Here is a 13,477-nt window from a genome sequence, read left to right as displayed (position 1 = left end):
AGACCCTGCCGGGCAGGGACTGCAGTTTTATTTAGGTGGCTAAAGAAAGCGTCCCTGAAAGCACAGCGCTTGACGCAGGACCTAAAGGAGGCTGGGGTGTGCCTGTGCAGGCTGCAGACACGGAGACCGTCCTGTGCATACAGTCTCCCTGTAGGGGACACGGCGCTCCAGGAACCACAAGGAAGCCGGAGCGGACGGAACACCAGCAGCGAAGCACAGAGCAGGGGAGCCAGAGCCAGGGGCACAGGGGTTGGGCTTTCACTCACAGGAATGGGGTCCGCACAGAGGAGGGACACGCCCTACCTGCACTACGGGGGGCAGGGCTCTGACTGCAGTGTCGGGACTCTTCTTCAGGGCACGGGGGCAAGGTGTCGCCAGAGAGCATCCCCAAAACATTCTAGCGGTTCACATCTGTGCCAGTGACACAGGAGAATAGCTTACACCTCCCCCCACTCCCACCAGTAAGAATTACTGCACTTTTTAACTTTGCCCACCGGAAGGCTGAGAAGTGACATCTGTTACCTTAATTTACATTTCCCTACTTGTTCATGAATATCATCCATTTCTTAGCCATTTTTATTTCTCTTATGAGAACCAACAATTTGTATCCTTTGCTCACTTCCTCTTTGGGTTGTCTTTTCCTTAATTTGTGAGAAGCTTTATGCATTTTAGGTGTCAGCCCGTCACCTTTTGGGTTGTACATATTTTCTCAAACTACCATTCGTCAACTACATGTTTTTGCATTTTATTGTGGTATAGATTTAAGTGTACAAAGACTTGTGACACATGTATACACCCATGTAACTACCCTTCCAGTCAAAATACAGAACATTTCCATCAGACCAGAAAGTTCCCACATGCCCCTTTTCTGTCCATCCCTGATACCAAGTAGCAACCTCTGATCTGCTCTCCCCGATTTCTATCACCCTAGCTGAGTCCCATCTCCTCTTGAAACTCACAAAAACAGAATCACACAGTAGCTGTATACAGCTGGCTTCTTTTTCTCAACATAATGTTTGAGATTCATATGTTATGGCATGTATCAAGTTTGTTCCTTTTTATGGCTGTCAATTTGTTCACAATATTATTTGCTATGAAATAATTTTTAAAAAATTTTGTATGTCCCTATCACTTTTATGGCTTCTGAGTTTATCCTGATTTAAAATACCTTTCTAGCTCTTAGATTACATATTTAAGCCTTTAATTCATCTAAAAGTTATTTTGGAAAATGATGAAAATAGACATCCAACTTTATTTTGTCTCAGATGTCTCAGTTTGCCAGCACCGTCTATGAAATGCATCTTTTCTCACTATACTAAAAATTACCAAGAGGTGGATGTTTATCCAGGTCACTGACATTCATGCAGGGAAGTACTCCCAACTGACAATATTTATCTCATGCCCAGAATGCTCAAAGATATGTATCTTCTGAAAAACAGACATGATAGCACCCTCCAAATGGCTCTGCACTGTCCTCAGACTAGAGATCCACCCCATGTGGCCCCTCCACCCTCTCCTGCATCACTCAGCGCTACTCCTCCCTCCCGCCTGCACTCCCACCACATCCCTTCTTCCAGGTCCTCACACCCGTCCCTCGTCCCTCCTGTCGGCTCCTCACAGAGGCCGCATCTGCATGGGAAGCTGACCTGTTCTCCCCGCCCCCACTGGAGCCCGGCCTCCTCCCACTTGATTATAGATTCATATATCTATTTAGAAAACTCTAAAATAAATATAACAAACAGTGGTTATCTCTGGGAAGTGCCATGTCTTTTCCAATTTATTTGTGTTGACAATGTTGGAATATTTTAACTGTGGGCATATATTACTTTTGTAATTAGGGAAAATGTGTTTCTTTTTAAGTGTCATCCAAGCTGAAACCTGATCACTACAAACAATGTCAAAAGTTCTCAATTCATCAAAGTGCACACAAACTTGAGGTGGACCTCCACAAGCAATGGCCAGTGAGAATGGTGCAAACACCCTGTACCCCTTGATGAACAGTCGGAATCCAGGAAGCAAATCCAAACTCTGTTTACTGGACAGCCAAATACTCAAGACTAGATTCATTTGACTAATAGTTCTTAAGTTTATTTTTACAAATTAGTTCCAGGAGTACACAATGCACAAAACAGTAAACATTTTCATGCAGTCACCTGGACATTCCCAATTGTTCCATAATTCTGGTTTCTGAGTACATGTTCTCCCTAATGCTATCTCATTCTGCAGCCAAAACCAGTACTTTAAATATTTCTCATTCTGATAGAAAAAAATCCAACTACACTCTCTACCCTGAAAGCAAGACCTACTCTGAAATTGACAGGGTTTTCTGCACTTCTCAAAAGATGGGAAATTAAGAGTTAATATTATTCAACAATTTTTGTACGAGGCGCTGACTTGCACCACTTGGTGCCCTCTATCTACGGAGACGAAGACAACTGCACAAACAGCTCTGAGGAGAACGGGCATTTCAATAGGGATTGTGACATCAGATCACTCTTACTTTAAACTTTTTTCCCCTTTCTTTCTAGGCTGCTTTGAAATTTCTCAAATGAAGGAATAAATTACACCCATTTAAATAGGTAATAAGATATACCCACAGCACGCACATATTCTGTGCGTGGAGTTTAAACTGCAATATTTTTGGAGAACAATCACACACTGCCATCAAACACTTTAAAACTGTTCATGCTATTTGTCCTAGTAATTCCAGTTCTAGAAATTCAACTTACAAGAAATAACTGGGTATCTTCAGAAGCTATGTGTTCTCCTAGTAGCATTTGTTTTTACAATGGGAAAAACCTTAACATCTTGTAACGTGGGTTTAGTTAAATAAATACTCTGTGGTATGATATGACTACATGAAAAACGACTATATATATTTTTTAAAGGACATAGAGAGAGAGCAGTCCACTAAACTAAGCACACTAAGAGCAAGGACGTCGTTCTACTCACAGCTTTGCTCCTTTGTTCCCTGCACTTACAAACGCCTGGCCACCGTAGCCCCTCAAACCTCACGCGACGAATGAATTTGAGTAACGCGAGTGTATACAGACTAGGTTTCAGCTAGAAACATACACGGCAGCATCACATAACACGTTCATTTACTTTCTGGAATTCCACTGCCCAGACTAAGCAAAACAAAAGAACAAGATAACACCCATCACGCGTACCCTGGTGTGCTTCCGGAATCACAGGGGAGGGAAAAGCTCAATCTGCTGCTCCTCAGTATCAGACCCCTGGGGCTCCCACCGGGTGAACACCACTGGCCACGTGTGATTCCAGTATGCAGGGATTTATAAAGCACAATATGGCCCCTAAATACAAGCCAACTATTTGCTCTGGTGCTCCACCCAAAAAACAGGAATTTTCTCCGAAGTTGGCCTTTTTACAAGGATTGCCAAGGGTAATTTTGATTTTATAGAAATGTTGCCTTAGAAGGTAACTTCTGAGGACTTCCCTGGTGGCGCAGTGGTTAGGAATCCGCCTGCCAGTGCAGGGGACAAGGGTTTGAGCCCTGGTCCGGGAAGATCCCACATGCCGCGGAGCAACTGAGCCCGCGAGCCACAACTACTGAGCCCACATGCCACAACTACTGAAGCCCACACACCTAGAGCCCGTGCTCCACAACAAGAGAAGCCACCGCAATGAGAAGTCAGCGCACCACGATGAAGAGTAGCCCCTGCTCGCCACAACTAGAGAAAACACGAGCACAGCAACGGAGACACGACACAGCCACAAATAAAAATAAATAAAATAAATACATTTATTAAAAGGAAAAAAAAGAAAGTAACTTCAGAACCCAGCCTTCCCACCTCCACATATAATGCAACTCTACTGTATGCCATGGCGATAATCCCAGACAAACCTAGATGAATATGCAGAGTTTCCTTGTTTTTATTCCACATATTATCTAATATCTCCACTATTAGCAAATGTTGCTTTTGCAGTAAGTAAAAAGCTCTACCTGATTTTTTCAATAGCTCAATATAGTCCTTTCTACATTTATCACAGAGATGCTAGATCTGGACTTGACCTAAGACAACACGACTCCTATAGTATATTATCATTTGTCAGAAAGTTTGCTCATGCAGCCCATTATTTATTTTATCCTTCTGCCCTATGCTACTGTAAACAAATTCTTAATAAACACACAGCTCAAGCTATACATCTTTTCAACAAGAATAAGGCAATTTTCTATTTCTGTTAAGATTCACTTACATTTGTATGAAACAGAAAAAAAATTTAAGTTCTTTATTAACATACAAATATTTCTTTAAAAATCCAAAATAAGGTACCTGAACATCATAGAGCGCTACAATGTTTTCATGCTGAAGTTCCTGTTAAGAAAATCGAGAATTCAAAATATTTGTATTTATTCTAATAATTATAATATTTCAATACACGAATAAAATTAATTTAAGTATACACACACATATACATCCATTTATACTACTTCTAGTATACCATACTTCTGTTACTAGATTAGAACAATTCAGTCTACTGAAGAATAAAAACAAATGTGCCTGATCGAACTTTACTTGGGGCCTAAATATTTTTTTTACTGTCTTAATTTTTTAGACTCTTAACAAGGTGAGTACTCTCATTTACAAAATAAAGGTCAGAGTTAGTATGACCACATACTTTCTGCTAGCCTTTCAGATTTAATATACAATTTCTAACAAGAAAGGCATAAAATTCCAAAGTGCTTTTAAAAAGCACGATTTGCCTAAAAGAAAACGAAGTATAATTCAACAAGCTATAATTCTTACCAAAGAGCTGTCCAGAGAATAGTAGTTCTGATGAATGTTAGATGAAGGTTCCATGTTTATATTACTTTGGGAAACACTGGGTTAAACACACCTAAATTGGTCTCTTCATTGTATCATTTTTTTCGACTTTCTTTAATGAGTCAAGTGCTTTGTCACTCTCCAAGAAGTATTTAGTAAACAGCATTTTCCACACTTATTTGACCACGGACTCTTTTTTTCCCTCAAAGCATCCCACTTGGATAACTACTTGTGAGTGATCTAAAAAGACCACTTTAAATAAATAAATAAATAAATAAAAAGACCACTTCCAAGGAAAGTAACTTTGTTCAATTTATAAGGAAGAAAGATTCCAACTGCCCCCATTTCTCCAAAAAAAAAAAAAAAATTAACTGTAACATGAAAGGAATCGGCAGAAGAGATAAATAATGTGTAAGAGGGACCTGCCTCTTCTCAAACAATAAGGCAATAACTAAGGGAAAGAAATGATGAGAAGCTAAAAGCAGTTTTCATGTAATCCCTCTAAGCACTGGCCAAGAGCCACAAACATCTATTCTTAAAAATAGCTTCCCAGTACTCAATGCTTCAAAAAACTGAGCGTGCAAAAAACGAGAGCAACGGTGAACATTCTCAAACTTGGGGCCAACTACCAAAATTGCAAAGGATGTCATCGTGTATCCATTTACGTTTTAATCTAGTATGAAATACCACATAAAGAAACATACCTTTAGGATTTTAATTTCCTTCCCAAGCAGTATTTGTGATTTTGACAAGTTCTTTTTATTAATACTTTTAATAGCTACCTCCCAATCAGTTTTCTGGAAAGGAAAAACACTGTTACTCCTGGAAATTATTCCACAGAAACAATTCAACAGCAAAAAAAAAAAAAAAATCTATAAGCATAAAGATGCTTTTAGCAAATTCATGTAACAGCACTGAGAAGAAAAATAGAAAAGAACCCGAATCTCTAACAGGAAAATGATTTTATAAATTAAAGGTGTAGCAAGCTAATGTCCTACAAGATAGCCAGTAAAAATAAATAAATATGAAGACCACGTAGTAACAAGCATTAAGTGAAAAAAGGACACAGTTTATTTACAACTATTTAAAAGTTATGGAGGATAACCTGGGAGGTGGTGTAGTTAACTGAAAACAGGATTTGACAGCTAGGTAGGATTAAACGTGTTTTCGCTATTTTTTTTCCCTTGAGTTTTAAGTTACTCTCATGATAAAGTCAGTAGTATTTATTACTCTATCGGCTAAGCAACCAGGCCATCCCTTTGGACCTGCCCCTTGGCCCAAGCCTTCTAGGATTATTTCCACGCCCGAAGTGCCTTTCCAAATTCTTTAGATCCTAAAACCTGCTGGGAGCCTGTTTGCGAAACAGCAAAAGCTTTAAAAAAAAAAAAAAAAAAAGCTAAGCCCGCTTTCGGGTCGATTCGGGTCTCCCCGCGCCCCGCCCAGCCCCGGGGACTGAGGCCGGTGGGGCCGTCGGGGCCCCGCGCGGGGAAAGGCGACACCGAGTCGGGGAAGCCCCGGGCTCGCGGGCCGCCGGCCGGTTTTCCGCTGGGTCTGCAATTACCGGCCACCGGGGAGGTCCGTGCGCTGCCGGCCCGGCCCCGCCGCAGCCCCCTCGCACCCGCCGCGGCCGCGCCTCAGGCGCCGCCGCCCGCCCGGCCCGGCCGGCGGGGCTCACCTGGCGGTGCCGCCCCCGGAAGACCACGGCGAAGGCCCCGTGTCCCACGAGGTCCCGCTTGCTGTACTCGAAGTCGCCCACCACCTCCATGGCCGCGCCCCGGGGTCGGCGCGGGCGGGCGGGCGGGCGGGCGGCGATCAGCACCGCGGGCCCGCCGGCCCCGAGCGCGCCCGCCGGCCGCCGAGCTGGGGCAGCCGAGGCCCCGGGCCCGAGCGGGCGCTCATGCCGAGAGGCCGGGCGGAAACGGGGAGGCGCCGCGTGGGGCCGGGGTCAGCGAGGCCTGGCCCGGCCCCGGCCGTTCCTCATGCCGGCCGCGGGCTCCCTGGCGAAGCGGGCTCCCTGGCGAAGCGGGCTCGGCGCTGCCGGGCAGGGGCGCCGCCGCCTCCGTCACTGGGCGCCCCCGGGGCCGCGCGCGCACCCGGTAAAGGTGCGGGCCCCGGCGCCCCTCATCCCCGCCCGTCGGCGCCTCGGTCTCCCCGCGGGCACTGCTCAGCGCCGGCCGCCGCCCTTCGCCGGCCCGGCCCAGTACCCTATCGCCCTGCCCCGCAGCGACCCCGCACGCGCGCGTCGGCCGCTCCGCGCCGACTGCCGGCCCTCCGCGACGTCAGCGCATCTTCTTGGCCGCAGCGCTCGGCGCGGCAGGCGCGCTCCTTCCGCCGGGAAAATGAGTGCCCAGCTGCTGATGGAGGCGGGAGGGAGCGCGCGAGCCTGCGCGCCGTGGGCTGGACCCGCTAGGAGGCGGGCTTCGGGGAAGCGGGTCGCCAACACCGGCTGCGGGAGGGACAGGGGCATCCCTGTGCAGAGTGGACCCCGGGCCTGCGGTGAAGGCAAAGGAGCATTTCCCAGAGCCCGGCCTTTCCCGCGCTCTCCAAAGCCAGGGGTCACGCTGCCAAGTCCCAACCCTTCTGCGTTTACTGCTCAGGGTCCCTCACGACGTCGTGTAGGGCAGGGATCCTGCACTTCTTGGGGTCGCTTGGCTTCTGTGAGAAGCTGATGACAGCTCAGGACCGTCCTCCCCGAGAATTGCCAATGGTCGCAGACTCAGGTTTGCATACTGTCAAGGCTCTAGAGAGAACGCTTGCTTCCCGCCTCCGGTGTCCTGCCGGTGTGACCTCAGACTTACATTAAATCACATAAGGGAGTTTTCTTTTCCACCCGATTATTAACGTTCAAGCGACAAGGAACTTATTTGTCACCTTTCCCTCAAAGAGGTGTCTCACGAAATCATTTTATAAACCACGTGCTTGAGAATGTCAGAAATCTCAGGTCCTATCACGCACTGTATGTTCACTTGTTTAACGTATTTGCTCTCAGGTTATCCCTCACCTCCAGACCTACATTTCCCACTCCAGGCCCATCCCTGCACAATGACCTCTGAAGGCCAGACAGGGACCCTGAGAACCTCCAACCTTGAGGCAGTCAGCGGAGGAAATCTCCGGAGAGGAACTGGCCCCTTCCTGAAACCCTTAAAATATGGGGTCTTGGGTTTATGCTCCCAACTCTGCACACCTACCTAATTCCCTCCCTACTTCAAAATCTGGCCCAGGTGCGTGTTAGAGCCTGTGAAAGTGTGCAGCCTTCAAAAATTAAGAGCAAATGAAGCAAGTTTGCACATACACACAAAAATTCATGTGGAGATGATTCCTTACCTCTTTGAAAGATTCTCTATCTTCCTTTCTCTTTAAACATGAGTATTTAAATAGGATATAGGATTCAATGTGCCAAAATTCACTGAAAAGTAGTTCTCTGGGATAAATATCTTACGGGCTGTAGGACCCTGGACCAGCCACTTCACCTCCCCTGCCTAGGTTTCCTCATCTGTAAAATGAAGATGTAACATCAACATATACCTTCATTGGGTTGTTAAGAGGACTGAAGGACTGAAATGTGGAAAGAGCTTGGAAGATTGCCTGGCTCTACAAAGCACTATTTCAGTGTGTGTTGGGTAAGTAAAGTGAGATCAAAGCTGGTCATAGGCAACCCTTCCCCGACCTCGGCGCAGTGCTGGGGTCTCCCCCTTCCCTCCTCTGTCCAGTCCCCAGGTGGTGCTTAGGTGAACAGAACGCAAGCTTTGCAGTTCTAGGGATGGACCATTACACCTGTGTAAGAGCTGTTTATCTAACTGTCGCCTGGAGAATTCACTTCCTATAAAGTTTCTGTGAAGAATCAATGGGTATAAAATTTTTGGACAGCAGGGAAGCAGTGGGGAGGGCTAACACACCTGGACTAAGGCTGGCAGCCTTTCCCATGCAGTACCTGACAACAGCCAACATCCCAGGGAGCAGAGCACGAGCCGACCAGGCCGTCCTGAGGTGCCAAAGCTGCTGGTTTCAGGATCCGTCGCTGAGGTGCCTCGTGAGGCCTCAGCACCCTCCGGGAGCAGTGCTTCGACCTTCCTGCTGGTCACCTCACTGTCCAGGTGAGGACAGGTGTATCCTCTATCAGCTGAGCCGGTGCATGAGACATCATTCATAACTCAGCCATGTTCACAAGGTTGCATCCACTAGGAATTGAAGTTAATTGAAGCTAATAATCAATATACAATTTTGAGCTGTTTATATTTAATATCATTAAAATTACATCCCCACAGTAGGACCTTATGGAGATGTTTTAAAGAAGCCACTAGAAGCCCTTAATTCAGACCTGCATCCCATCCCGTACGCACAGGCTAAACAGGGGCCCCAGGAACACACCATTGCTTTAAAAAATAAAGTATGCAGCATGCACAGAAGGATTTCTGACCTCAGGGCTCACTACCGAGGAGAAGTGGCGGGGGGGCATGTGGGGTGGGAAAGCTTTGCTAAGGAGACGTTTAGTTAGTGTTTAGTTAGGACTATGTCGATAAGCACATAACCAACGTCAAATGTGATAAAGCAAAGAAATAAAAGAGGAATGTAGATAAGGATACAGGTGTGGCTCTCGGGTTCCCAGCAGAGCCTGGGACTGGAGGAGACGTCTGCTTCCTTGTTCCTTCCCCTCAGGGCTCTAACATAAACTTAGTTCATCAGCCAAATGCCATGGGATGCTGTGATGGTAAAAGGACCTCCTGTGACAAGTAAATGTGACAAGTGTTCACGGCCCCATCTCCCAGGCAGGCATTCTGAGATTAGGAGAATCACCAGTTAATTATTCTCTTCAAATCGCATCATTGCTGTTTGCTTCTATTTTGGTTCTATTGTCTCTACTTTGATCATACTGCTGATGCTCTGAAATTCTTGGGACTGTTAGTGTGCAGAGCTTTGATGCTTATACGTGTACGATTTTATAGTAGAATATGGCAATAAGCACATAAAGTGAAGAGACAACAAAGTTTGGATATATTTCTTAAAGCTTTTAGAAAATATAACCACAAATCTTCTGAATCATAAACACAAATCTTCTGGAATGATATAAAAAATAGACTTCAGCCAGGAATTTTCTTTTTTTTTTAAATAAATTTATTTATTTTTGGCTGCATTGGGTCTTCATTGCTGCATGTGGGCTTTCTCTAGTTGCGGCGAGCGGGGACTACTCTTCGTTGCGGTGCGCAGGCTTCTCATTGCGGTGGCTTCTCTTGTTGCAGAGCATGGGCTCTAGGTGCGTGGGCTTCAGTAGTTGTGGCTCGCGGGATCTAGAGCGCAAGCTCAGTAGTTATGGCGCGCGGACTCAGTTGCTCCGTGGCACGTGGGATATTCCCAGACCAGGGTTCGAACCTGTGTCCTCTGCACTGGCAAGCGGATTCGTAACCACTGCACCAGCAGGGAAGTCCCAGCCAGGAATTTTCTGATACTATGATAAGATGGCAACAGCAAGGAGCATCTTTCTTTTCTTTTCTTTTCTTTTTTTTTTTTTTGGCCTCACCACACAGCTTGTGGGATCTTGGTTCCCCGACCAGGGATCAAACCCGGGCCCCAGGCAGTGAAAGTATGGAGTCCTAACCACTGGACTGCCAGGGAATTCCCAGGAGCATCTTTCTATATTGTGCAAGAATCAATATAAAATTTTCATTTCTAAAATGAAAAACAATTTGATTATCTCAACCAAAAATTTGAGCAGCTTATATTTGCTATTGCTATAGACCCAAACAGTGCTCAAAACTTGAATTATTAAAAGTTAAAACGCTAAGCATATATTTCACAGGAATGGCTATAATGTTCTGTTAACGCTAATGGTTGGAATAAAGAATATTTTCAAACATCACAAGGATAAATTTCAGAAAACATCATGAGTCCGTTGTCCAAATAAAGCATCTGAAATATTAAAACTCCTAAAGGAAATACTTGATTGATGTGACAACAAAGGAAATGAAAAAATTTTAACTTGGAAACAATTTTATTTACAAACTTTTATCTTTGGCCATGCCATGTGGCTTGCAGGATCTCAGTTCCCCAACCAAGAATCGAACCCAGGCCCTCGGCAGTGGAAGTACAGAGCCCTAACCACTGGACCACCAGGGAATTCCCTCAAAAACTTCTTAAACAGAATCTACTTCGTGGTTTAAAAAGAATAACACATCTTCAACCATGATGGATTTACTACAACTTTAGACAGGAATAAGATCAACATCGATGTGTAATTGCAGCCTAGGTCTTTGCTCCCTCTTGTAAATCACATACCTACTGAAATGAGAAAACAGCTGTCCCAGCTGGGCTCTGCAGAAACAGATGTTGAGCTGGAGTTGGCATGGAGATGCTCATTAGGGGTTGACACCAGTGACGGGAGGGACAGGAAGGACATCAGTGACTGGCATGGGAGAACCCTGACGCAGGCTTGACCACGCCGGGGCCACCCCAGCAGAAAGCTCTGGAGCTGAGCCAAAAAAGCCCAGCTGGGGCTGCCCTGGAGGGCGTGACCCCGGGTGGCCAGGCTGCTCTCGGGCTTAGGCCCTGGAGAAGCTGACAGCTGGGGACTGACTGACAGTCCTTCCGCAGCTGGGCAGCACGTCCTCCCTCCCAGGGGAGTCTGGGTGGCACATCTCCCAGGCTACCACAGACTACAACTTTGGAAAACTTATGAGTCAGGCTGTAACGTCTCTATCATTATCAACGACAAGTCTATTGTTTCACAGACAAGTATTTTTGCTTTGTTTTGTTTTTTAGTTTTTAAAGAGAAATACAGTTTATCCTGGAAATGTTCAGAGCACCGCTGTGCTCTGTTCGTCTGTCTGTCTGTCTGCCCACACGTCCCAGGCTGCTGGCATGGGCCCAGGAACGGGCCTCCGGCTGAACTCCTAGAAGGCTGATTCCAGGGCTGCTCACAGGTCCAGCCACAGATTAAACAATAAGATACTATTTATTAAGGTTTTAAGCCTCATCCCTGAACTTGGATGGGATGAAGATTTGGAGAGAGGTTGGAGGAGACAGAAAACAAACCCAGGTCCCGCGAGCTCACCACGTAGCCAAGGTTTTAGACTTCCTGAGGGAACCCAGGGCTGGAGGCCAAGCTGCAAGAAGGGCGTGTTCCTGGGAGGTTCCGAGTTCTGGGCAGGGTGAGAGCTGCCCTGTGTGTGTGTGTTTATGGGAGCAGGGCTGGAAGGTGGGTGGGCTCCACTGCTACTTTGGTTCGCATCTTCAACTACAGTAAGTCCCCTACATACGAACTTTCAAAGTTGCAACTTTCAAAGATGCGAACGTGTGTTCGTGTGTCCAATCACATTAAGTTAGTTCACGTCTGCTGTACATTTTCACGTGCATGCATCCTCTACAGGTGGTTGTGCTTTCGTGTACTTTACTGTGCAGTACTGTATAGAGTACAGTACTAGTAAAAAATAGAAGTGTTCATTTCTTTGGTACTAGTGCAGAACTTAGAATAAAATATGCAACCTTAGAATAAAATATTTCTTTAAAAATTATATTTAAAGCCCATAAAATAATTTCACTCTGAAGAATTTTTTTTTAACATCTTTACTGGAGTATAATTGCTTTACAATGTTGTGTTAGTTTCTGCTGTATGACAAAGGGAATCAGCTATATGCATACATATATCCCCATATCCCCTCCCTCTTGCGTCTCTCTCCCACCCTCCCTATCCCACCCCTCTAGGTGGTCACAAAGCACCAAGCTGATCTCCCTGTGCTATATGCAGCTGCTTCCCACTAGCTATCTATTTTACATTTGGTAGTGTATATATGTCCATGTTACTCTCTCACTTCGTCCCAGCTTACCCTTCCCCCTCCCCGTGTCCTCAAGTCCATTCTCTACGTCTGCGTCTTTATTCCTGTCCTGCCTCTGGGTTCATCAGAACCATTTTCACTCTGAAGAATTTTGAATAGGAATGTACTTTAGATATTATAGATATTGGATTGATAGATAAAAATCAGATATCATCTTTTTAATCCAATTACTTCACTGTGACCACATTTGTTAAAACTGAGATCAATATTATGTGTGGTCTTTATGATTTCCTTGGATCCCTAGTACTTATACTTATTTCAGCAGACATAATATACTTGTGTGAAAAGTATTATAAACCTATTACGGTACAGTACCATATAGCCGATTGCGTTAGTCAGGTACCTAGGCTAACTTTGTTGGACTTACGAACAAATTGGACTTACAGACGTGCTCTCGGAACAGAACCTCTTCGAATGTAGGGGACCTACTGCGTCTCTCTTCTGTTTGCATGCTCATCTCACCATGCCCAACCCAGCCCGAGTCTGGTTCCCTGGCGCTGAGATCTGGTCCTCTGCCTGTCCCCTCCCCTCACAATCCACCTGCCCACTGTCGTCAGCCAGGGTTAGCTCCCCCTCCGGCCCGCCCACACCCCACGCCACCCCCATCACACTGACTGCGCCCAAGAGGGCTGCGCTGGGAAACCAGGCCTCATCCCTCAGTAACTTAAGGCCCAAGGGGGTGATGTGAGTGGGGTCCCACCACCCCAAGACCAGGCCCTTCCTGCCCTGGAGGAGGCTGGACAGGGGATGGGGAGAGGGTGCGGGGGGGGGTAACAAGTCCAGAGGCCCACAATCCTCCAGAAAACTCCTACGAAGGAGTCTCAGACAACCAGCAAACAAGGGCCCCAACCATTTCCAGCCCCA

The 13,477-nt window shown here is 46.1% G+C and overlaps 1 protein-coding gene across 5 annotated transcripts in view; it reads right to left on the bottom strand.

Annotated features, from left to right (window-relative positions):
• Positions 1-6,605, bottom strand: part of ULK2 (unc-51 like autophagy activating kinase 2) — a 64,801-nt gene extending 58,196 nt beyond the window's left edge. For 4 of the 5 annotated variants that reach the window (XR_011071809.1, XM_068529873.1, XM_068529872.1 and 1 more), the window contains exons 1-3: positions 6,463-6,605; positions 5,492-5,584; positions 4,296-4,337 (exon numbers count right to left, since the gene is read on the bottom strand). Coding sequence is in view for 4 of the 5 variants with exons in the window: in XM_068529873.1 (XP_068385974.1) it covers positions 4,296-4,337; positions 5,492-5,584; positions 6,463-6,552 (225 nt within the window). In the remaining variant the exon portion in view is untranslated. The remainder of the gene's footprint in view (positions 1-4,295; positions 4,338-5,491; positions 5,585-6,462) is intronic. The other variant, XM_068529874.1, reaches the window with a different exon arrangement.
• Positions 6,606-13,477: the final 6,872 nt, after the last annotated feature.

This window comes from Eschrichtius robustus, chromosome 20, assembly GCF_028021215.1.
Source record: "Eschrichtius robustus isolate mEscRob2 chromosome 20, mEscRob2.pri, whole genome shotgun sequence".
Classification (NCBI taxonomy): Eukaryota; Metazoa; Chordata; class Mammalia; order Artiodactyla; family Eschrichtiidae; genus Eschrichtius; species Eschrichtius robustus.
Note: the sequence above shows the minus strand (reverse complement) of the source record. Positions and strands in the feature narration are given on the sequence as shown.